Consider the following 26,651-nt stretch of genomic DNA (forward strand, 5'->3'; position numbering starts at 1 on the left):
AACCATTTTCCTGAAGCAGATATTTCTATTATGATAAGTGGGGAAGGCCCATTAGGCTGTGCTTTTTAAAATGTTCATGTCTTTTTTAATCCTTAATCCTGCATATGTGCATTGCTTAATGAAACCTTCATGGTCAATAAAACTATATCCATCCAGTGTATGAATGGGTGTATGAATGGGTGTGTGAGTGTGTATGTGATTATGCCCTGCAATGGATTGGCACCCTGTCCAGGGTGTACCTCGCCTTGTGCCCAATGCTCCCTGGATAGGCTCCAGGTTCCCCGTGACCCTGAAGAATAATCAGTACAGAAGATGGATGGATGATGGTAAATACTCGATGATAAATACTCATATACACTGACCTATACTTTTTGTCTAATACAGTAAGATTTAGACTACTTATAAACAACAAAGAACAGCTGTTGTTAATTGTTGATTGCCGACATCTAGTAGTGGGAGTAAGCATTGTAAAAGGCAGTACATGTGTGTTACTGATGCCAGTTCCTTATAAAAACAGCTTTGGCTGAGATCATAAAAAAAAACAACAACATGTTTTCACCAAAAAGTTTGTGATTTCACCAAACATGGTGGAAGAAGCTTTTACTCTATCCAGGTATTTGTTATGTAATTAAGCTCAGATTTTCTTTTGTTGTACTGATTCAGCAAACTAGCAAGTGAACTCATTATAGAGGTTAGATTAGGTTCTGGGATTCGCTGATGAGCTCTCTTTTGAGAGAAAGAGAACTCACCCACAGAGCAGACTGGAGGGCAGTGTACATGCAGGTGCCTAACTCATGCACCAAGGTAGACTTGAGCAAGTCAAGTCCCAGCTACTTCAGAACTATGTGCTCAGTGCTAACACAGAAAACTGCAAATAATCTGGCAACCAGCATAAGCTTGCCAGTGAGCTATGCCCTGGAATGTCCTAGTAATCTCAAAACAGTGATTAAGGCTCAATCAGAAATGCATGGTCTTAAGTCGATAAATAAAGTGCTTAAAAAGTCCCAGCGCATATGCCTACCATAGACAATGTTCTCTATAAGCTTTCCAAGGCTCACAAATTCACATTGGTGAATGCTCATAATGCATTCTTGCAGTGCAAACTCGATAGGAAATGCAGCCTTCTTATAACATTCGGGATGCTATGGGGCAGGAGGCACTGGCTCAAGTGGTCATTTGGGACCACAGTCCTCAGAAGTGTATCAGAGGAAGCAACATGAGATACCGACTCTAGTCATGGTGTTGAGCCAATTACAGATGCTATATTGATCAGTGGCTGTAAAGTTTCAAAAGAGGAGACCACCTGGGACTATGATGTCAAACTCAGTGTTCGCATGGACCAACCCAGAGAAGCTGAGACTGAGTCTCAATAAGCTGCAAATCAAGCTCAAGGAGGTATGCTTCCATAGGCATGTGCTATCAGCAGAGGGCCGTAGAGCAGACCTCAAAAAGGTGAGGGCCATTGATGCAATGCCAACAGCCACAAATGCAAAAGGAGTGCAAAGATTAATAGGTTTCACCACATACCTCTCCAAGTCCATGTCACACCTACCAGAAGTCTGTGAACTACCAAACAAAATTGTTCCAACAAACTAAAATCTTCTTTCCTAAAACATTATAAAAAATCAAAAGTGTATTTGTTTAAAAATAATGAAAGGAAACATTTTTATTTAACTTTTGTTTAGCATTAAATTATCTTAAAACCCTGATCAACCATATCTTATACAGTGGTTTTAAACACTTTTAAAATGATATTTTTGGAAGTTTTTAGCAACTCCTTCATGTCTTCATAAGACAAAATGCTTTAAAAACAACATACTAAATGAAGGATTTTTAATGTAAAAATGTAGGACATTTTCTATTGGGGTTAGCGTTAGGGGGTAGAATATACAGTAGCAGGAAAAAGTGTGTGAACCATTTGGAATTAATTGGTTTTCTGCATTAATTAGTCATAAAATGTCATTTAATTTCATCACCAGTTCACCAACATTGATCTTGCATACCCATCAGTAAATTTTCAGTTGCGCCCCTGCATGACACTTGATGTGAGTGACCAATTGTTATGGCAACGTCAGGTCACGTAAAAACACGTACACATATAGAAATCAAAGAAAATGGCTGAAAATGGTATTTGAATGATATTTGTTAAACAGTCATGTAATGAAAATGGACACCTCTGTACCTACGTAGAATTTCTTCAAAGGTATAATATCCCAATAATTCCTAGACAATATTGTATATTGTGATGCTATAATGTCTGGTGTAAAGTGTCTCTTTAAAGGAAATGTGAATGAGGAGACTGTGAGACTTGGACCTAATGTTGCAAATAAAGGAGTTAGTATTACTGATGGAATATGGAATAATTACTTTATCAGGAAGTTATACAGTTATACAGAATACAGCCGAATATCTTCTAAAACATAAACATTCTACATTTACATACGTACATAAATAAATCAAACTGTACACAGTTCCCTATGTACAGTTTTAAAAAAAATGCGTTTGTGTAGGTTTTTTGGTTCATACATAGTAAGGTTAAATAACAAAAATTTAAAAGGTGTTCATTATAGCTGACACCTAGATGAACCCTTCAAATGCTATTATCCCTTCAAATGCTATTGAAGTTAGAATCATGTATAACAATGTCGTATGTAACTTTAGAGACGGTGCTTTAATTTCCGCATATCAGCGAACTTCGAACGTCCAACGTCAAGCTGACATTATACAAGTCTTTAGCAGCTCTAGCGATACATTTCTGAACACCTTCTTCTATATAAATAAAGGCGATACCATGATGACATTTTGTTTATAATGTGATATATTTGACATTTTCAAAAGGTTAAAATAACACTGAAGATATGAACCCATTTATGAAATAAAATTAACCCAGCGTTTTTGTAAAAATTAAAAACAACCCATTTGCTGGATCAAAATGAAAAGCCTACCTTGATTGATTAGTTTAACCCAAAATGTGTTCTGTCCTATATTTACCCAGTTGTTGGGTTAAAAATAACCGAATTTGGGTTGTTTTTAACCCCTAACCTGTACCTTGGTCAACCCCAACCTTTAAAAAAAAAAAAAAAATTCTGCACTTATACTGGCTGTTACACCTCTACTCTGTGCACTTTGCTCCTCTAGAACTCTTGTATGGTAGCACTACTATTTTGTACAGACCACTGCATTCTTCTCTGCTTGATATAATAGCTTTGCTTGTATTTCCTCAATTGTATGTTGCTTTGAATTAAAGCATCTGCTAAATGAATAAAAATGAATAAATGTGAAAATGTTTCCTGGTGGCATTAAGAAGAAGTCCTGAGTCCTTTCTTGTATATTCAGACTATACAGTATGCTACCCTACAGTTTCTGTTCTCTGGGTGTAACGACCTGCTGGAGGCTTTCCTCTCAGCACACAACTTTACGCTTACATTACATTAAGCTTAGTCGAATGCTCTACTGCGCTTACATTTTCTGCTTACTATAATTTCCCTTGCAAATGCGAGTATTATGGTTTCACTTTAGAGCACTTTCAGTATCTAGGGTACATCATCCTGATTATGTTACTGACTGGTTTCAATGTATTGCTCTATACTTGACCGATGAAGCTTGAATTTGATTCTGTATTCAATACAAATATTAACATTAAAATTTGGTTACTGAATATAAACTTTCCAAAGTTTGAGGAAAAATGTTATTAAAGCTTAAAGATGCTCTGGAACTCCTTCTCAAAGGTCTTGTTCAACTTGTCTCCCATTTCACCAAATTCATTGCCCTGCAGAGACACACACACACACACACACACACACACACACACACACACACACACACACACACACACACACACACATTTGGTTTTTAGATTATCAAGTTTGTAACTGATCTTTTTTTCTTGCCTGCACTTTCATTGTTTATCTGTTTTAAAAGGAGACTTTTACCAAATCATTATGCACCTAGTACAAAAATAACAGAATAAAACTTTTCACAAACAAGAGACATTTTAAAGCTGTGCTAAAAACAATGAATGAGGCTTTTTTTTTCTAACCTTTTGTCCTAGCTGTAATTTGCTATTAAGGGTTTCTTGACTTTTGTTTTTTGACTTCGTGTCAAATTATTCTGATAAATATTTAAGTATTTAAGATTACACAACAACAAATATACATAATATAGAATTAATCTGCATTTGTGTCTTACTTTGTTCAAAGCTTGGCAGTTTTTAAAGATGAGATTGATGTCACACACAAACTCTCCGACTGTACTGTACTCATGATCCAGCAGCTTGGTCCTCACTTTGTCCAGCCACATGGGCTCTGAAATCACACTGCCCCATTCCGCATCCTGTATGAATACAAGTATGTCTTGTGTGTGATAAATTCAGGAATAAAAAGCTCCATGGATGCAATAAATAGGCACAATATTATTCTACACATCTGCATAATGCGCCTAATATTTTAATATTACTACTACTAATACTATATACTACACTAATACTTCATTTGTCTTCATAAATTAAGTCTGAGGGGGTCTGTGATTTTGGGAAATTGATTTAGTGTAAATCCTGGAGGGAGTGACTATATGCACTATAGCATAAAAGGTTAAATTCATCTTTAATTCATTGCATTCTGTACATTTTCAAGTGTTAATACAATAAACACTGTGTTGAGACTAACTTAGCACTTCCTATGTGAAATGAAATGAACAATGACCAAATCATAAAAAGTGGATTGAAATACAAATGAGACATATTAAGAAGAAATTCTTACTGCTCTGGTAAGGTTTCCAGTGAACACGTGCAGTTGGTCTCCCTTGTACATACACAACAGCAAATACTCACAGTGCTGATGAAGGAAAAAAACACAAACGATCAGAACCACAGCTCTGTATGTACAGTGGTGCTTGAAAGTTTGTGAACCCTTGTGAATACTTTTTCCACTCACAGATATGTAATATTGAATCATTTTTGTCTCATTTTTGTTTAATTGGATTCTCTTTGTCTTCTTTTAGGACTTGTGTGAAAATCTGATGATGTTTTAGATCATATTTATGCAGCTCTATAGAAAATTCTAAAGGGTTCACAAACATTCAAGCACTATTGTATGTGTGTGTATATGCAAGTGTGTGAAGGTGAGTCTGTGTACCAGCTTGTTTTCAGAAACAGGACTGTTTAAAATTTCTTTCCTTCTCATTTGCATCTGCAATTGCTGGTTAGCCTTTAACACACAGAATGTGCACTTCCAGTTGTCCCTGCACACACACACACACGCACACGCACACACACGCACGCACACGCACACACACACACACACACACACACACACACACACTGGAATGAGGGTATACCATGATGAGCAAATCAGAAATACAGTAGTTAACATTATGCTATAGGTTATAATGACATCACGATAATTCCTAGGGTGGTGCATTGATTAAAATATCTTGAAAACATTTAACCGAAGTGGCTTACACAGACCTCCACTGTTTACTAGCAGAATGACAAACCTCCACTGTTTACTAGCAGAACGACAAACCTCCACTGTTTACTAGCAGACTGATGATGAGACCAAGTTTGGAGGTTTGGTCATCATGCACAGCACCATGTTTGGTGAAAATCACGAGGGGTGGAGGGGTGATGATTTGGGCTTGTTTTGCAGCTGGGACCTGGGACCTGGGAAACTTGCGGCCATTGAGACAATAATGAACTCCACTTTATACCAGAATATTCTTGAGACAAATATGAGGCCATTTGTCCAGCAGCTTAAGCTGGGCTGAAATTTGGTCATGCAACAGGACAGTGATTCCAAGCACTCCAGCAATCTGACATCTAAATGGCTAAAGAAGAAACAAATCAAGGTGTTGGAATAGAAAATGGACCTCAACCCCACTGAGATGCTATGGTGGGATCTTAAGAGAGCTGTGCATATATAAATGCCCTCAAACATCAATGAACTGGAGAATGGGCCAAAATTTTCCCCAAAACGATGTCAGAGACTGATAAACTCGGACAGAAAACTTTTACTTCAAATTATTGTTGCCTAAAGGCGTTCTACATGTTACTGAATTATAGGATGTACTTATTTTTTTCACCTGCTTTCTGAATGTTGGTTTATTTTTGGGGAAAGAATGACTACAACATTTTTTGTTGTTGTTGTCACCTGAGCTAATTTGTTTGTTTAGAGAAGTTGGAGAGGACCACACAATTGCTATTTAAGCCCTGATAAGATAAAACACAGAACTGAAGGATGGTGTACTTTGTTTTTCCCATGATAGTATATTATTTAATGTTTTCCTTTTTGAATGTGACAGGTGATGTACTAAAATTGAAAAAAATAAAATAAAATACCACTGTCCGTGGAGAGTAGTAAAAGATTATTTTCTTTACCAATTTTAAGTTTCAGGAACCAAATAAATGTACAATACCAAGCAGGAACTGCTAAACCAATTCTGACTGAACCAACAAAGCACAGAAAACTTGTATATTAGCATGGTTCAGTTGATGCACCGTCACTGGTTGAAAGCTTCTCTATTACTGCGTTACCAAATTCTTTGAAATGAGTTGAAATGAAAATGTTGTGCCCTGTTTCTCTCTTTCTTTCTGGTTTTCCCAGTTACTCACCTAGATGTTTCATCCTGTGGTATTGGTAAGTGGCAGCGACGGTGAAAAGCTAGTGGACATTCTTTACAGTGCACCAGAACTCCTTCTTCATTACAAATGAAGCATGCATCATCGTTAGCCTGATCCAGCTGGTACAGAAAATAAGAACATTGAGGTATTATATGATTATATGTAGTTTTTACTCACCTTTTAAAATATATCCAATTATTATAATAACTATAAAAATTATGAAGACTAAACTAATCCAATCCAACTCAACACCTTTGGTCTCCTACCATACAAGGCTCATTCCAAAGCTCAAAGATAGGTCAATAACATTATATTGGCTTTATGATTCTCATAAACTATATGGCCAAAAGTATGTAGACACCTGACCATCACACACATATGTGCTTGTTGAACGTCCCATTCTGGGAAGGCTTTCCACTAAATTTTGAGGCGTGGCTGTGGGGATTTGTGATCATTCCGCTACAAGAGTGTTAGTGAGGATGAGGTCTGGTGCTGATGGGATGTCGAGGAGGCTCCAGTTCCAGTTCATCCCAAAGGTGTTCAGTGGGGTTGAGGTCAGGGATCTGTGCAGGACACTCCAGTTCTTCCACCTTCTTCCAACATTAACACTTAACACAGCATGTCTTCATGGAGCTCGCTTTGTGTACAGGCACATCGTCATGCTGGAACGGTGTTTGGGTTTCTTAGTTCCAGTGAAGGGAAACTGTAACGCTACAGCACACAGAGACTTTCTCTACAATTGTGTGTGTCAAACTTTGTAGCAACAGTTTGGGGAAAACCACATATGGGTGTGATGGTCGGGTGTCCACATACTTTTGGACATATAGTTTATATAACACATAAAATCACTGTTATGTAGTCATGGTATACGTAACATAACACCCACTGAATCAAAGAATGTATCAGACTTTGCATCATGTTCCATTCATTTCTAACCTTAGTCTAATCTTCGTCTAATGTCCATGTTTAGAGTGTTGGAGGTTGTAGCATTACTGGCTCTTTGTTTTTAACGTTTGAGCAATCCCAGTCACTGGCTTCCAACAGAAGAAAAAGAATTTTTGAACACTGTGAAGGGAGCATGGTGCAGAGCGAGGTGTGATAAGTGCTTTAGGTAGGAGTGTTTTAACTCGGATGGAATGTAGCAATGGGGTGGTGTTGGAGAACTGAAAAACAAATCCTGAAGCTGCATTCTGGACCCGTTGCAAAAGGTCAGATGTTTTAATGGCATCATGTATTTCAAAAGTTGTTGAAGAAGCCTGGTTTGCAAGACTGGTAGATTATTAGCATCAGGTTGTTGGGTCAGGGGTTTCAGACTCACTGGGTTATTAGGACATGGGGTTCTCCTGGACTGGGGGTTGGAACCAGTGGATTCCACTGTGAAATGAGAAAATAACAAATCATAGTACAGCAGAACAACCCAAAGTTTACAATTCAGCATGAGCAAAAATACAGATATTAATTACATTTATGTCCAGTTTCTAACTAAGCCTGTGATGATGAGACCAATCTTTATAAAATAAACAAATAACACTCACTTTTTTGTAAACACATTAAACTGTGCTTGTCTATTAGACTTGAACATTATGCATCATGTCTTCTTTCTACCCTGTTTTCTAAACTGCCTACTTCTTTTTCTCCCTAAAATTATTCATATTAGAAATATTTTATCTTATTCATTTAACTTAAGCTTTTGGAGAAAAGGATAAATATTCAAAGAGAAGTCACACCAGTGATGTTGCTCAGCTCAGTGTGGTAAAGTCAGAGCAGGTTTTGGGGAGTTAGTACTCGGGTGAGTTATCAGTCCATACAGGATTATGCAGAACTTTTTTGTGATTGTTACGGCCAATAAAGTTTGATTTTGCTTCTGCATTTAAAAAGATGCAATTTGCAACCTCTGTTGCGCATTTTTACAGAAAACTACTTGAATTGGCGAAATCGCACTTGGACGAAATTGTTTTTCACAGTGATGTTTGTTTCTAAATGAGACCTTTTAGCTTTTAGTATTCATGTTTGACGAACGTGAATCAAAGGTGGCTTTGGCTGAATGAGCGTTGTGATGACGTCACATGATTCATCTTGGCCCCATCTGTGGAAAATCTGCAGAAAATCTGCGGTAATTTTGAAAAATTGCAAACTCCTGGAAGGACTGAATAATGCCAGTTAAACATTACAATCTCTACTGGTTTCCAGTATGTGCAGTATCAGCATTGCCTGTACAGATTCAGAATAGTAACCACACACTGAACATCCACTTTATTAGGAACAGCTCTTTTTTTAGTATTGAAATTATCACATATAAATACACAAACTATACGCCCAATTTTCAGCAGATGAAAAACTGTGAATAATTTTAATAACAGTCTTTGTTATGTTGCTTTGACAGTCCACACAGACTGGTGTTACAAGAGCTAATATAATTACAGGACTATTAGTCTAAAGCCTAGTTCACTCTACATGATTTTAAGGCCGATACGCAAGTCGCCGAGCAATCGGCGCTTGCTGATCGGCAGTCGATCATTATGTGTGAACTATTTAACGAAGCATCAAAGAGGCTCGCCGACGCCTCGCCGAGGCATCACCAACGCCAAAGAGATATTTGACTTGCAAAAAATCTGGAGCTTTCGGACAACTCCACATCCTGTAGTGTAAAAAGTGTTGTCTCTGGCAGTGTTTGCAGCGACGAGCTACAGCCAGTGAGAGAGCAAGGCATGGGATGAGGTCTCCATGAGGAAGGGAAACCTGCAAAACCTGATGAACAGACTTGTTATTACAAAACATTGTTTACTCACCTCCAACTCTCTCTGTAGCACACCTGCTGCCTGCTTCTGCTAATCCATTCTTTCACCCACTTTCTTTGTGTTTTCCTTTTTGGGGTTTCTTCAGCACAAACAGCTCGCACCGCTTGTTTCTATCCTACGTACATCTTCAAATAAACAACTCCGGTTTCGTTGTCAGAATCGTTGTCAGATCGTGCAGTGTGTGTGACCCCTTGTCGCCAAGCAATCGTGTAGTGTGAACACCACAATGACTTCATGACTACCGATTACAAGACAGCAAGCCGTGTCTGAACAGCACAGAGATCTGCACACATTGAGAGTTGTGTAGTGTGAACTAGCCTTTAGGAGGTGTACTTATTAAAGCAGTAATGAGACTCTATCCTACAGCCTACAAAGTGCATTGTGGTGGATTAAAATTCTTAAGAATTCAGAGCAATTTTTTTTTTGTTTTTGCATCATATTTCATAACTTTTCGAGACAATTCAGATGGCAAAAAAAGATTCAATTGAAAATTTAAAAAATATATAACAGCACATATGCCGCAAATTTGATATATGGAGACCCTGGAAAGATATTGCATGTTCATTTCTACGGCTCAGTTCTTTCATTTCCGTCAGCCTTACCCGTCGGTACTTGCCAAAACAAATTTCGATTCGATTGGCCCTGGTGGGCGTGTATAAGGTACTGGCCAGTATACGGGGTCTATCGTCTGGCACTATTGTATGAGTTCCATAAGTTGCAAGTGCTGTTAGACTGACAGGCATAAAAGGGGAATCCACACGTGCAGTGTGTGCTCCCGAGTCTAACGGGGCCATTTGTGATCCAGTCGGATGTGCTTATGATTTTATATTAATTTTTACAATTTTTACAATTTGTTTTACGTCTCTCCAGCACATTCGCCAGCGAGGTCAGAGAATTTCAGGTCAGCGAAGTTGCAGCACATACGTTGAAATTCTCTGCCCTTACAAATCTAAAATGCCCTGTTATTATCTGGTTGTTAGGGATTATTTTCTGACTTTGACACCTCCTTGATGAGCCACAGTATGTCCAAATGGGCCTGTGGCCACACCCAAAGGGCGCTGCCTACTGGGATTCTATATTTTTAATGGAAAACAGAAGAAAACATCTAGCCTGACTTTTCAAATAAATTTTCTGACTTTGACACATCCTTGATGAGTCACAGGATGTCTGAATGGGCTTCTGGCTACACCCAAAGGGCGCCCCCTACTGGGTTTCTATATTTTTATCCATCCATCTTCTACCGCTTACTCCTTCTTCAGGGTCGCAGGAGAACCTGGAGCCTATCCCAGGGAGCATCGGTTGTACATACATTGTGCAGCAAGAGAAGGTCCCATATTGACATTTTATGCATCTCAGGAAAGGTCTAATTCTCAGCTTTCATTTGGTGTGTCAGTTCCTTAAATCCGATTAGGCTAGCCTGAAAAAAATGCTTACATACAGAAGACATATTTGTCCTGGTGACAATTATAAACTCCGTCCTGTAATGGCCACAAAAAAGGCACTTTAAATGGGCAGAAAAATTCAGAAAACTGCCCAAAAATACTCCCAGGCCTACATGACCTCTGACCGTTGAAGAGACACTTTAACAGGGCAGAAAAAATCAGAAAAAAAGGATATTCAGAGGCCACATCCTTAATGGCATATATTCAGTTGCATTATTTATTTATTTAATTTTTTTTTTTTTTTTTTACTAAAATAGTGGGTGAAGGTTATTTATTTATTTTTTTGTGTGTGAAATATTTGGGCACTATAAAACCTGAAAGCAAAAAATTTATTTAATTCGTGAACCGTTACTAAAGGAAAATTTTGAGCAAACAGTGAGAAAACGGCTCCGTAACGATAAACGTGTCCCTCCACGAGTGACTCCTCAATGATTACACCAGAGCTGGTGAAATATCGGATATTCACTGTAGTACCACCTATGTCCACATGGATGCCAGACAGCTAGCAGACTGTGATGAATATATATAATGTTTGTTTCATTTAGCTTAGTGCGTGTGTACGTCACTCTAAGAGCATTTTACATTTACATTTACATTTATTCACTTAGCAGACGCTTTTATCCAAAGTGACTTACAAATGAGAAGAATACAAGAAAATTTTATGACACTCACGTTTTTATTTTTTGTTGTCTGTACAATTTGTGCACCTGGAAAAGTGTCATATTTATTCAAGTTCTTTTGTTATTGTGGTTTTGTACACACACAGTGATGTGTTGTTCAGGAACCCGAATCAGGGCATCAGAAATGAGAAAACTGCCCAAAAATACTCCAAGGCCTACATGAAATCTTATACAGTATCTCACAAAAGTGAGTACACCCCTCACATTTTTGTAAATATTTGATTATATCTTTACATGTGACAACACTGAAGAAATGACACTTTGCTACAATGTAAAGTAGAGAGTGTACAGCTTGTGTAACAGTGTAAATTTGCTGTCCCCTCAAAATAACTCAACACACAGCCATTAATGTCTAAACCGCTGGCAACAAAAGTGAGTACACCCCTAAGTGAAAATGAGTTATTTTGAGGGGACAGCAAATTTTACACTGTTGCACTAGCTGTATACTCACTACTTTACATTGTAGCAAAGTATCATTTCTTCAGTGTCGTCACATGAAAAGATAAAATCAAATATTTACACAAATGTGAGGGGTGTACATATATATATATATATATATATATATATATATATATATATATATATATATATATATATATATGTGTGTGTGTGTGTGTGTGTGTGTGTGTGTGTGTGTGTGTGCATGTGTAAAAAAAATATTTTTTTTTGCAAGAAACATTTATGTCTTGTTGTAAAGTTATAACATGTTATGTGACTGCCAGGCTGAGAGTTTTTGATATTTCTTATTTCTTATCATTCTTACGGGGATTTTTCCAATGAAATGTTGTAGAAGTGATCATCTCAATATTTAAACAATTGCTGAGATGAATAGAAATAAAGTGTTGAATACTGATATTATCTGTTTCCCAACTTGTTAATTCAATGTTGATAATTATTGCGAGAAATCATTAACATGATCAGTGTCTTCACACAGATGAGTATAATTTTTCATTAATTATAATATATAACTAAAGGCAAACTGAGCAAATTTGTTATTTCAGATGAGTGTATCAAGTAGACTTTGTCTTAGATTTTTGTCTTCACTTGTGCTAGTTTAGGGTGGCTATTAAGCAGACACAATCTTTTTGACTCAAGGAATTTTATTCAAATTCAGTTTAAATCATGGGGGGAAGCCTGTATATTCTGTGCTAACAGCAGCAACAGATGGCCATTAAGGAACACAAAGGAGTGGGCGATAGTATTTCAACCAGAGCATTTATTCTCTGTGACATCTTGCCTTGGGCACACAGAGCGTAGACCAGCCAATTCGGCCAGCTACGTGATAATAATATGTTGTAAATATTTGAAAAGCTTAATTCTGTGTGTGTGTGTGTGTGTGTGTGTGTGTGTGTATATATATATATATATATATATATATATATATATATAACTGTATTTTATATTATTATTATATTGTTTATGTAGAATGTATATATTACATATGGTGGACATTTTGTGCAATTGGATCTATTATCTTTTTAAATCTTAAGTACAGACCAAGAGACTATTCACTGCTGTGAATGTCACTAAACACTGTAAGCATGAGTTTAAAATTAATAGTGACTACATGCAGTACATATGACAACTGCGTTTTAAATGGAATTCAAGTGATAAACTGGACATTTTCTCTAGACTCAGGAAATTTTTTAATGGTGTCTCTATGCTCATCCAAAGTGGAGAAAGCTTATCAGAAGTGATATGAGTTTGCATGTTCTCCCTGTGCTGCGGGGGTTTCCTCCAGGTACTCCAGTTTCCTCCCCCAGTTCAAAGACATGCATAGTATGCTGACTGGCTGATTGGAATGTCCAAAGTGTCAATAGTGTATGAATGGTTGTGTGAATGTATGTGTGATTGTGTGCCCTGCGATGGATTGGTTAATCAGCTCCTCCGGCGGTGTTAAATCCAACTGAATAGATATTCGGTCGGTGCACATCTTTCTACTCTATAAAACAAAATGACGTTTTTTTCTGAGTTACTAAATGTACAATAAAGCACATATTATTCAACAGAAAAGGCCAGTTGTTCTAATTACTTACTTTTTATGCGGGTAAAACACTCCTCCGGTATCCTGAACAGGGCATTGACTGTTCTCGAAAAAACTTGAAAGAGTCTCTGTAACATGAACCTGTGAGAGAGTTACGCTCCTTGTACATGGCAGACACACCTTGTCTGTCTATGTGTAGCCTGAATGCAAAATGAAACGAATAACATAACATTTCACTTCATGGCTTCACTTCATAATATGGTTTTGATCTTTAATTGCTTGTATAAGTTTTGCCACTAGTGAATATAATAGCACTTAGATGGAGTAGACTAAAACAACATAGAATAAAATAGAGCTTTGATAGGCTTGGGCTAGATCAGAATATAATGGAATAGAATACAACATTAATGGTCAGTGATTACTCAATTTATTGTGGTGGTCTGTGATTACCTGTGATCAGTGATGTCTTTTTACAGCACTGATCAGTGATTAGTACATTTACAGAGGTGATTGCCCATTTAAGCGTTCACAGAAGAGGTGGGTCTTTGGCCATTTTTTGAAGATAGTGATGGATTCTGTTGTCCGGATTGAGTTTGGAAGTTCATTCCACCACTGAGGGACATTGGTATTTCTGTGGATTTTATGAAGGAAATACTTTTTTAAGAAATGAATTCTTTTATCAGTAAAGTGGGGGATGTAGGCTCACTTACTGTAGCAGTGTTTTTATTATTTTGTGTTATGTTATTTAAGTGAAATGAAGTTAATGATGCACATCAATAAATCAACACGTTACCGGTCTCTCTCTCTGTCTCTCTCTCTCTCTGTAGAAGGTAATAAAGATGAAAAGTGAGAACAGAAGGCAGAAAGGTGTGTATGAGATTTTGGACTGGGTGGAGAAGCAGGGAGAGCAGCATATAAAGCAGTTTTGGAGGTGTGTGTCTCAGGATCACATCCTTCAGAAATATCCTTTTCTGCGCTCACTCCAAACCAGTTTAGGTCAGTCAATACAGTATATTTCCCCTGTGTGTTCATTATTAAATGATATGAATTCATATGACTGTTATGGTTAAACTGGGCTTTTTAAGTACTTTTTAAATGTACTTTAAGTATTGAAATAAGTTTTAATTTCAAGAGTTTTGAAATAAGTTTTTTTGCTTTATTCTGAATCATATCCTGAAGTACACAGTGTCTCTGGTTTATGGATCTCTCAGGATTAATGAAAAGTTACCCAATGTAAAGAAACTGACAGGAAATAAGGAAAAGAAGGCAGAGCAAAAAAAGCATGGAGCAAAGAGAAAGAAAAGTGTTGATGAAACAGAAGGGGAGGATGCAGGCCCTTGTTCTGTGTCCAGCTCCAGCCAGAAGAAGCCCAAGCCCTGTAGGTTCAATTCAATTCAATTCAATTGTATTTGTTTAGTGCTTTTTACAATGGTCATTGTCTCAAAGCCGCTTTACAGAAATATATAAAGACAGGATACAGATTTTAAGTGTGTGGATTTATCCCTATTGAGCGAGCTGGTGGTGACGGTGGTGAAATGAGGAAGAAACCTTGAGAGGAACCAGACTCAAAACGGAACCCATCCTCATCTGGGTAACAATGGATAGTGTGAAAGTAAAAGAAAGTTAATTATCGGTTTTATATGAAGTCTGTTGTTGAACTAGTCCACGGTTCACTAAAGGAGACCTGAGTGTAAAACTGCATGTGGTAACTGCAGTCCCAAGGCCACGCAGCAACCGTAGTCCCAGCAACCACAGCGAGAACGTCCATGTGGAATTGAGGTCCAAAACCCTTTCATGGTACTTCAAGCGGTACCGTCCTCAGCAATCTCCAGGCTGTAGCCTCCTGTTGTTGAGAGCTCCATCCAGAGGTAGGGTTTCCAGCTGGATCAGGCAGGTCCGGAGAGAAGAAAGGGTCAGGATCACTGGCATCTCTATAAAATCATGTGTGGCTCAAAAGAGTGAGAGGGAGGTAAAGAGAGGGAGAGATTATTAGGTATGCTTACTATCCTGTGATGGATAAAACTGTGTACTTTGCATAAAATAAAGTCTATTCATGGTAAGCTTGAATAAACAATTAGGGTTTTCAGCATAGACTTAAACACTGAGACCCTGTCTGAGTCCCGAACACTAATTGATTTCTAATTCACTATCTAATTGATAGATTAGAAAATGTTGTTGGTATTAAGGGAACAGTCCTCTCCTGGCTCAGGTCTTATCTGACCGATCGTTATCAGTTCGTAGATGTAAATGGTGAATTCTCCATGCGTACTGAGGTTACTTTTGGAGTTCCACAGGGTTCTGTTTTAGGCCCACTGCTCTTTACTTTATATATGCTACCCCTAGGTCAAATTATTCGTAAACATGGAATTAGCTTCCACTGTTATGCTGATGATACACAGTTGTATGTTTCAGCGAAGCCAGAGGACAGACAGAAGCTTAGTAAAGCTGAGGATTGTGTAAAGGACATTAGACATTGGATGTTAACTAACTTCCTTCTACTTAATTCTGATAAAACAGAAATACTTTTATTAGGCCCACGTGTAGCTAGAAGTAATCTTTCTGATCACATGGTTACTCTGGATGGTCTTTCTGTTTCATCATGTGCAGCAGTTAAAGACCTTGGAGTGATTATTGACTCCAGCCTATCATTTGATGCTCATGTAGATAATATTACTAGGATAGCCTTCTTTCATCTCAGAAATATTTCTAAAATAAGAAACATATTGTCACTACATGATGCGGAAATACTAGTTCATGCATTCGTCACCTCTAGATTAGATTACTGTAATGCCTTACTGTCTGGATGTTCCAGTAGGAATATAAATAAGCTCCAGTTAGTCCAGAATGCAGCTGCTAGAGTCCTAACTAGAACTAGAAGGTACGACCATATCACACCGATATTATCAATACTGCATTGGCTCCCAGTAAAATCTCGCATTAACTATAAAATACTTTTATTAACCTATAAAGCACTAAATGGTCTCGCGCCACAATATCTAAGCGACCTTTTGGTTTTATATAATCCGCCACGCCTACTTAGATCAAAAGATGCAGGCTATTTGACGGTACCTCGAATAGTGAAGGCTACAGCAGGGGGAAGAGCTTTCTCTTATAGAGCCCCACAGTTATGGAACAGTCTTCCTATTAGTGTTCGGGACTCAGACACAGTCTCAGTGTTTAAGTCTAGGCTTAAAACGTATTTGTTTACTCAAGCCTACCCTGACTAGATTCTGTTCTACTACTTCGCAGTCATAATAATCTTTTTTCTCCCTCTCTCCTTTCGCCGAGCCCCACATGAATTTATGGAGATACTAGAGATCCAGATCCTTTCTGCCTCTGGATGGAGCTCAAATCTTCTCTAATTCCAGACTGCTGGGACTACGGCTGCTCCTAAGGCCATACAGACTTCATATAAATCCATAATGAACTTTTTCACACTATCTGTTGTTACCCAGATGAGGATGGGTTCCCTTCTGAGTCGGGTTCCTCTCAAGGTTTCTTCCTCTTAAAACATCTTAGGGAGTTTTTCCTTGCCACCGTCGCCACTCAGTGGCTTGCTCAGTTGGGATAAATTTGCACCTTTAATATCTGTATACCATGTTGATATTTCTGTAAAGCTGCTTTGAGACAATGTCTATTGTAAAAAGCGCTATACAAATAAAATAAATAATAATAATAAATAATAATTGGAATACTGTTCCATAACTGTGGGACTTAGTAAGAGAAAGCTCTTCCCCCTGGTGTAGCCTTCACTATTCGAGGTACCAACAAATATCCTGCACGTTTTGATCTAAGTAGGCGTGGCGGATCATAGAAAACCAAAAGGTCGCTTAGATACTGTGGCGTGAGACCATTTAGTGCTTTATAGGTTAATAGTAGTATTTTATAATTAATGCGAGATTTCACTGGGAGCCAATGCAGTGTGGATAAGATTGGGGTGATGTGGTCATATCTTCTGGTTCTAGTTAGGACTCTAACAGCTGCATTCTGGACTAACTGGAGTTTGTTTATGCTCCTTCTGGAACATCCAGACAGTAAGGCATTACAGTAATCTAGTCTAGAGGTGACGAAAGCATGAACTAATATTTCTGCATCATGTATTGACAATATATTTCTTATCTTAGAAATATTTCTGAGATGAAAGAAGGCTATCCTAGTAATATTATCTACATGAGCATCCAATGAAAGACTATATTGTCATTTTATAATTTATTTTAACTGAATAGTATCAATTAAATGGCTTCGATTTAGTGATTGGTGCACACTTTGTCAGAAAACAGGACTGTTTTTTGCAAAATGCAGCATGATATATATATATATATATATATATATATATATATATATATATATATATATGTATACACACACACACACACACTATGTACAGCGGAGGCTCTCAATCTTTTTATAGATTAGATATAGATAGGGGTGCCTTTAATTGCACCAAAATAATAATAATAATAATGATAATGATAATAATAATAATAATAATAAAAAATTCACAGACCCCCTCAGGACAGATATGACACTTTAGAACTGTTACATAGTGAACTACACAAAGATGATGATGATGATGATGATGAACAGTGGGAAATTTTACTGATACAGCAATAACAGACTGAATGAATAAAATGACGGAGAGGGAACAAATCTGAGCTGTAAATTCGGCCGAGTAACACAGAACAAAAACAGAAGTCTGTCATGTCACAGCAAACCAGCAACTCCATTTCCAAGGAGGCACCACTAACTACAAACATGGCCACTGAGGACTACATTTCCCACACAAGCACACGCTTGCCTTCGCCGGAGTACTAACTACACACGCCTGTACCCAATCTCACAGACAGCACATACGCAGTATTTAAAACACTTTTTGAACACTCAGACTATGCGAAGTAAACATTCAGCCGACTTGTCGCTGCTGTTATCCAAGCCTTATACTCGTGTTTTGCCAAAGTGATATTAGACCATTGTTTACGTTCTTGACCTCGATTCTCTGCCTTGCCTAGTTTTGTCTATTTGCCTGATCACCCGACCTCTGCCTGTTTATTGGCTGTACAGTACTGTGTGACTAAAGAACTGAGTTATGTGTGGATCTTTCGCTGACCAACAGAACGGCTCGATTAAAGTGTATACATGCTGGATGAAGTAGTGCTACAAGTCCGATTTGGAAGTTCGATTTCAGTACGATTTCAGTCGGACTAAAGAGCTTACATGGCATTTTAAAAAATGTGAATTAATGCTTTAGCTCGATTGAAATTGGGCTCTTAATGTGCATGTAAATGTCCGCGGACTGGAGGTCTCCACAGCCTGGATGTCCATTCACATTTGTGTGACTGTCTACTGTGCTGTCCTGACAAAAATGAATAAATAAATAAACACAGAATCCGAGTTGCTTGAAGTCCAGTGTGACGTTTCCACAGTCAGTGATGATTTGAGGGGCCATGTCATCTGCTGGTGTTGGTCCACAGTGTTTTCTCAAGTCGAGAGTCGATGCAGCGTCTACCAGGAGAGTTTAGAGAACTTCATGCTTCCATCTGCTGACGAGCTTTATGGAGATGTTGATTGCCTTTTCCAGCAGGACTCGGCACCTGCCCACAGTGCCAAAACTTCTAGTAACTGGTTTGCTGAGCAAAGTATTACTGTGCTTGATTGTCCAGCCGACTCACCTGACGTGAACCCCATAGAGAATCTCTGAGAGACACCAGACCCAACAATACAGACGAGCTGAAGGCCGCTATCAATGCAAACTGGACTTCCAGAACACCTCAGCAGTGCCACAGGCTGATCGCCTCCATGCCACGCTGCATTCATGCAGTAATTCATGCAAAAGGATTAAAGCCACAACCAAGTATTGAGCGCATAAATTAACATACAGTATCTCACAAAAGTGAGTACACCCCACACATTTTTGTAAATATTTGATTATATCTTTTCATGTGACAACACTGAAGAAATGACACTTTGCTACAATGTAAAGTAGTGAGTGTACAGCTTGTTTAACAGTGTAAATTTGCTGTCCCCTCAAAATAACTCAACACATAGCCATTAATGTCTAAACCGCTGGCAACAAAAGTGAGTACACCACTAAGTGAAAATGTCCAAATTGGGCCCAAAGTGGCAATATTTTGTGTGGCCGCCATTATTTTCCAGTGCTGGGCATGGAGTTCACCAGAGCTTCACAGGCTGCCACTGGAGTCCTCTTCCACTCCTCCATGGCGACATCACGGAGCTGGTGGATGTTAGAGACCTTGTGCTCCTCCACTTTCCGGTTGAGGATGCGCCACAGATGCTCAATAGGGTTTAGGTCTGGAGACATGCTTGGCCAGTCCATCACCTTCACCCTCAGCTTCTTTAGCAAGGCAGTGGTCATCCTGGAGGTGTGTTTGGGGTCATTATCATGCTGGAATACTGCCCTGTGGCCCAGTCTCTGAAGGGAGGGGATCATGCTCTGCTTCAGTATTTCTCAGTACATGTTGGCATTCATGGTTGGCCATTCATGGTCTGTATGGCTTGAAATATTTCACTTTATGTGTAATGAATCTAGAATATATGAAAGTTCCACTTTTTCAATTAAATTAAGGAATTATGAATTAAATCCATGATATTCAAATTTTTCTTAGATGCACCTGTATTAATAATTATATATACATTTATATAATTGTTAGGGGTTTTGATCAATTCAAATGTTATTTTATTATGAGAACAATTCATTTTGTTCTGTGCCCAGGTTTCCATTTACACAAATAAGCAAGGTGTGGCTCATACGCCCAAATTATGCTGTTTCCCTGTCACTGGCTTAGGTGACTCATCATAGATGTAGTATATGTGTGTAGACTACTGGATGTCACGTGATTGGGGGTGTGTTTCAGGGTTTCTCGAGCACAACAAATCCTCAGTCAGCACTCAATCCTACTCAGGATCACAAAGCTAGAGTCTGACATTAAGAAGAAGCATTTTGTTTTTGACGGATAAACAGCAGCCAAATGAATCCAATGGATTTTTTAACGGATGAGCAGTTGATCAGATTTCTTCAATGTAAGAAGACAGAGATCTCCTCTTACATAGAGGAACCACTCACCTTCCTCAACCAGCTCCGAGACTACAAACTGGTACCTGAGGATCTCTACCAGGTAAGAGATCATAATACTTTACACCATGCCTCCATTCCAGGAGGGAATTGATTTTGGGAATTGAGTGTCGATGTTACAGTTGATCAGAGTTTATTATTGGGTCTGATGGTATCAGGTGACAGCTGACAGGAAGTGAAACTGAAACATTGCGCGTGCGTTTACGAAATAAATTGTAGTACTCAGTGTAAGAGCATTAGCACACATGACTGTGATTCCCTCACACTCACCTCCACTGAATATATGCTTTTTTACATTGTATATTTTACTTTATTTATTTAACATTTCTGAAAGAAGCCTTCAGTGTCAGTGCTTTGAGGTAAATCTGAGGGGACAGCGGCCAGGACGTTTTCTTAGTGCCACCAGGAAACGTGCAAACAAAAGAAACATTTTCCTAAAGGAAGTTGCTGATTAGTACAGTGGAGGTGTTGATCAGTACAGTGGAGGTGTTGATCAGTACAGTGGAGGTAGTAGGCCTACCTCAGTACAGTGGAGGTAGTAGACCTATAGTGGTTTTTCAGTGTAAAAACTATAATCCTGCATCAACATCAACATCAACAATTGTGTGTTGTGGAATGAAAATCTTTGGGATTAATAAAACTAAATTCAGCTTCTGATGGCACTTTATTTTTAGTGTTGAAAGCATTTGCACAGGTATTTGGGTACACATGATCAAAGCTGTGCATATATATACACATACTGTACATAAGTAAACGTTCGTTTTAATAAATCCCACATTGTGCTTTTACCTGCTGTTCACATCACTTACACACATGCACATCACTACTAAATGGGGGTTCTGAGTGTGTTCTCTCTCTCTTGCAGAAGGTAAAAAAGATGAAAAATAAGGAGAGAAAGCAGGAAGGTGTGTATGAGATTTTGGACTGGGTAGAGAAGAAACAAGGACGGCATGTGAAACTGTTTTGGAGTTGTGTGTTTCAGGATCACATCCTGCAGAAATATCCCAGACTCAGCGGGCTCAAAAAAAGGCTTTTTGATGGTCAGTCATTCCATTTCTTCACCTTTCCATGCAAATTGATTGTATTTTTGTATCTCCACTTTTTTCACTCAACAAATGTTGGATGATTGGATATGAATCATTATCTGAGTTGTAGTTACGTGGGTGCTTTTTTTTCTTCATTCTGAATACGAGCTAAAATGACAGAGTCTCCTGTTTTAGGTCCCTTTAGGATTTCTGCAAGGCTTAGCAAGGCAGAGAAACCAACCATTAATACGGAAGTTGAGAGAAAGGAAAAGAAGCAAGAGCAAAGGAAGGGTGAAACAAAGAGAAAGAAAAGTGGTGAAGAGATACATGAGGAGGAACCAGGCCCTTCTTCTGTGTCCACCCAAAAGAAACCAGCCAAGAAGCCCACACTCTGTAAGTCAGTAGAAATGTGCTGTTTAATGTATGGTTTAGAATTTCTTTACTCTAAGTATAAGGACAATAAATGGAGTGTCACCTAATGATAATTTTAGAAAATTAACGGTTAAACGTTAAATTTAGACACTGAATTAATATTGCAATGTGTTTGGGGTATAAGAATTTATGGGTTAAAATCTTTTTTCATTATTTTGTAAGTTCATCTTTTATTTTAACTGAAAAGCATAAATCAAACACATGAATAATTTGTAGTTCTTTAATATACAGCATCACTATCACCTACTTAAAAAAAACACAATCAAGATAAAATTAACAATAAAATATAAAAAAAAAATTGTTTTTGGACAAACAGGAAGCAATGTTAAAATATTTTTACTGGTGTTTAACGCATGTCACAGAACAGGTGAAGTTGGATGTAGATTTTATTTTAAAACCAGGCAAATAATCCAAAACACAATTCCAAGAGTGTTTGCATGTCCCGGTTATTCAAAAGGTGAAGGTAACTGTTAAATGTATTTGGTTGCATGCTGTGTTGTGGTGGGGCATTCTGGGAAATGGACTTTAAGGCAGAAGCCGGTAGTGACATGACACTCTTCCTTCTAGCCCAACTTTTAGAGAAAGGGGAACTTCCTGTTACCTGCGGAGATAAAAAAGGCACTTTGTATCGAGACAAGCTTGCTAGAGGTACACCTTTATTTACACATCATTAAATATTATTCTGATATTTATAGTTTCACATGTTCTGTAAACTCTTAGAGATTGAAAAATCTCCAATGAATATTTCTCATGTCATGTTATTATACATGGTGTAACACTTGATCTAACATTTCTTTAATGGCACATTAAAGTAATAGACCACCATCTGACACTGTGGAAATATCCTGGCATTATTTTTGTTTAATTTATTTTTTGTCTCCCTTGTTGAATGATAAACTAATTAAATACTGCCATTAAGAAGCGTATAGATGTAAAAACAATATTTTTTGTTGCATCATGGTCATCATTGGTACTGTAAAATATGGAATGAGGAAATCTGGACCATACACTGTAAAAACAAAACACTGTACATTTTTACAGTAATTTAATGGCTACCTGGGTTGTCAGTAAAGTACCGTAAAAATTACAGTAAACAACTGTACAATTGGCATGGTAGCTTAGTGGTTAGCATGTTTGCTTCATCTCCAGGGTTAAGGGTTTGATTCCTGCTGTGGCCCTGTGTGTGCAGAGTTTGCATGTTCTCCCTGTGCTTCGGGGGTTTCCTCCCCCAGTCCAAAGACATGCATTGTAGGCTGATTGATATGTCCGAAAGTGTCCATAGTGTATGAATGGGTGTGTGAATGTGTGTGATGCTGCCCTACGATGGATTGGCACCCTGTCTGGGGTGTCCCTAGCCTTGTGCCCCCATCCCCCTGTGATAGGCTCCAGGTTCCCCACGGCCCAGTAAGCATAAGAGGTACAGAAAATGGATGGATGGATGGAGCTGTACAATCTTGCACAATATAAAACAACACATCATCTAATACATTTGCTCATTTGGCTGATACAGAATGAATATTAATGAACTGAAGATTAAGAGTCTTGCTCAAGGACCCAACCATGGCCATCTGGCAGTGCTGGGATTTGAACACACAACCTTCTGACCTACAACTTGAAAATGTAACAACTGTGCCAACACTACTAGCTCAACGAGCCTGCGTTGATTCAATGCAATCTTTTGGTGGAGTTAATTCAGCGGTAGAAGCGGTCGAATCAATGCACAGTAAGCTAGTTGAGCTGGTTGTGATGGTCAGTGTTTAAGGCTTTAAGTTACAAATCAGAAGGCTGTATGTTCAAATCCCAGCAGGCCCATGGTTGCGTCCTTGAGCATGATCTTAACTTACAGGTCAGTTGTATCCTGCATCAGACAAATGTACTGGAATATGTTTTATTTTAAAATATCTAAGATATTACAGTACTTCACTATAAATATGCTTTACAGATGTTTACTGTACATTTCACCGTACTTTACAGGCAAACCCAGGTTGTAAAATTGACAGCAATTCTTTACAGTGTAGATATGGAAGGTGGATAGCAAAAAAGATGTTATCTTACCACTAAGAGTTTTTCTAAGTGAACTTTATTTATTACCTTGCTGAAAGAAAACTTTACTAAGGAAGTCCTGAACCATGAGAATCCACTGTAATCATTATTAATGAGCCCTTGAAGGGCCAAAAAACAAAAGCTGTTATGTTTTTAACAAATTATTATCAATCATGTGTAGACATATACGAACAAAGCCATGTAGTCATACTCTTCACTCTCATACAGAAATAAAGTTGAGTAGTGTCAGAAGGAATCTGCCAGTATAGTTTGTTTTTAAATTGGAATTTAAATAAAGTTTTGTTCCTACAGGAAAGGAGTGTATTTTGTCTGAGGGGGTCTGGTTCACCCCAGGTGAATTTGAGAAATTTTCAGGAAGGGGAAATAGCAAGAACTGGAAACTCTCCATCCGCTACAAAAAGACTACACTGCATAAACTTATACAGGTAAATCTACTCTTTGACAGTCACTTGACAGTATTAAGATGCCAACTTGGATGAAACGTTATACCTCAAAAGGTGAACACACACTGCACTGACATACATAAACTTTTTGCAATGCTAAAAATTCCCTTTTCCCCCTTTTTTTTTGAAGGCGGGTAAATTGCAGTGTCGATATAGGAAGGCCAGAAGGTGATGTGCCTATTTAGTCTTTTCCAGCTGTATCATGCTATAAAATATTTTGTTATGTTTTTATTCTATAAAATATATTTTTTTATTTTGCAGAAAGTGAGATTTCCTTTAAGCTGTGTGGAAAGCTCCAGCTTTCATCAGTACACACAGGCCTTTATTTTGTAGAAGTCCACTCACTGGTCCAACGACAATATCCAATGACATGGTGGAAGGATTCCCGCGCTTTTCTGTCTTTTCGAAGCAATGCGGATACATTTACATTATTACATTTGTTATTCCACTTCTGTTTGAATCTGTCTTAAATTAAATCTGACTCCAATTGTAAAAAAAAAATCCTCAGTGTTGTATTTATTTCCTAGTTATTTGTAGATCACGAGTTTATAAACACTTTTGATCTTTTGCATTTAATTAATTCTAGTTAATTCCATACTTTAGATTGTGTTTGTCATTCAGATTCCATGTCGCTCAGAGTCTCACGCTGACTGTGTATGCGGATCTCACGGTCACAAACTCGCCAGTCTTGGTCATTAGACAGAGGTAACTGACTAATACTACTCAGATGGCCACCCATGCTTGCCCTTTTATCTAAAAAGTACTTTGTTTAGTCCCCTTAGATAGTAGCACTTAATTATGACCGCTAAAATTAACAGAGATAGACCAACATTACCTAAGTTAAAAATAGCTTTATATAATCTTGCCATAGTTTCCTATGTACACTTAACTAGAAAAGTATTACAATATCCAGAGGTTTAGACTTCTCCCTATCTAGACTGGTCGATCAACTTTATCTTGTCCAAAATGGAAACTCCATATCAAGCCTGTACACACTACGTACACTAAACTAATGCCAAGTTGTTAGCCTGGACACTAAAATCTCAGTCTGCGTGCCCCAGTGCTCCACCTAAACCTGGATTTAACCTGTACTAACCTGGTCGCAGATTTGCGGTAACAAGGACTTAACGTAATCTACTAGAGACAATACTTTCAGAATTACATCAAAATATTTTGAAGTATAATCATTTATTTAACCAGGTAGGAACATATCCAAATCCATTAATAGTAATAATAATAATAAGAGGAAGAAAGAACTACATTCAGCACTACTCAACATTAACATTCAAATTCAAACATAATAATACAACATAAGAAAATCAAACTTGTGTATCTGGTAGAGAAAACTCCACACAGCAACTGTGCGGGAGACCTGTCTAAAGATTCCCTGAATCTTTGGCCAGCTCTCCCCTAAATTCCAAGATACTCTGTACATCCACCAAATGGTGTTGATTGTGTTTAGATTTGGAATTTGGGCCAGTTGGCATTTGGGATTGCTTTCATGTCTGTGGAAGGATGGATACTTGTCACGTAATTGAACATAATCGAGGTTAGGGTGGATGCAATTGCAGATTAAAGCTTCATTAAAGAGAGGCAGGCAGATAAATCCAAATCGTGAAACAAAAGTGTGGTCAGAAACAGGCAATGGGTCAGGTGATCTGCAAATGGGCATTAAACAGGCAAGGCAAAAGCATGTAAAGAGACACAAGAAAAAAGATGAAAGACTATGAAACAAAACGAGGAACAGGTTACAAACTCTTGGTACAGTGATAACACTCCATACTTCACGACATACATAGATACACGAGGAGTTAAATAACAAACATAATCAGGGGTGAAATACAAGACAGCTGAGAACATACGGGGGAAAAACAAGGAAGATACAGGGGCGGAGAAATCACAGATGCACAGATGTCAAATGTAAACAAAGTCAAAGTCACTGAAAACCTAGAAGCACGGAGCTCACGCACTGAGCTTGCGCTTTGGTATTTATGAGCATGCTGCGTGCTACTGTGTTTAGTCTGAAGGGAAATTGTGACAGAACCCCCCCCCCCACACACACAAGGCGCTACTGCTG

At 38.1% G+C, this 26,651-nt stretch overlaps 2 protein-coding genes across 6 annotated transcripts; one reads left to right on the forward strand and one right to left on the reverse strand.

Annotated features, from left to right (window-relative positions):
* Nucleotides 1-1,669: 1,669 nt before the first annotated feature.
* On the reverse strand, nt 1,670-8,442 carry LOC128615544 (nuclear body protein SP140-like protein). 3 transcript variants are annotated; one of them, XM_053637730.1, is made up of 6 exons: nt 7,935-8,442; nt 6,608-6,735; nt 5,133-5,238; nt 4,758-4,832; nt 4,189-4,332; nt 1,670-3,769 (listed from the first exon to the last, which is right to left on the reverse strand). In XM_053637730.1, exons 1-6 carry the CDS (start codon nt 8,052-8,054, stop codon nt 3,692-3,694), a joined length of 651 nt encoding a protein of 216 aa, XP_053493705.1. In that variant the 5' UTR covers nt 8,055-8,442; the 3' UTR covers nt 1,670-3,691. The 3 variants fall into 3 exon arrangements, with proteins under 3 accessions (XP_053493705.1, XP_053493703.1, XP_053493706.1); XM_053637728.1 differs by lacking the exon at nt 1,670-3,769 and having other exon boundaries at nt 3,899-4,332; XM_053637731.1 differs by lacking the exons at nt 1,670-3,769; nt 4,758-4,832 and having other exon boundaries at nt 3,899-4,332.
* Nucleotides 8,443-20,369: 11,927 nt separating this feature from the next.
* LOC128615543 (nuclear autoantigen Sp-100-like) lies at nt 20,370-25,481 on the forward strand. 3 transcript variants are annotated; one of them, XM_053637726.1, is made up of 7 exons: nt 20,378-20,653; nt 21,476-21,650; nt 21,831-22,028; nt 22,635-22,715; nt 24,423-24,556; nt 24,705-24,742; nt 24,836-25,481. In XM_053637726.1, the coding sequence occupies exons 1-7, from the start codon at nt 20,507-20,509 to the stop codon at nt 24,840-24,842; spliced, it is 780 nt and encodes a 259-aa protein (XP_053493701.1). In that variant the 5' UTR covers nt 20,378-20,506; the 3' UTR covers nt 24,843-25,481. The 3 variants fall into 3 exon arrangements, with proteins under 3 accessions (XP_053493702.1, XP_053493701.1, XP_053493700.1); XM_053637727.1 differs by lacking the exons at nt 24,705-24,742; nt 24,836-25,481 and having other exon boundaries at nt 20,370-20,653; nt 21,593-21,650; nt 24,423-24,659; XM_053637725.1 differs by lacking the exons at nt 24,705-24,742; nt 24,836-25,481 and having other exon boundaries at nt 24,423-24,659.
* The last annotated feature ends 1,170 nt before the right edge of the window (nt 25,482-26,651 follow it).

The sequence above is a fragment of the Ictalurus furcatus genome, chromosome 12, assembly GCF_023375685.1.
Source record: "Ictalurus furcatus strain D&B chromosome 12, Billie_1.0, whole genome shotgun sequence".
Lineage (NCBI taxonomy): Eukaryota > Metazoa > Chordata > Actinopteri > Siluriformes > Ictaluridae > Ictalurus > Ictalurus furcatus.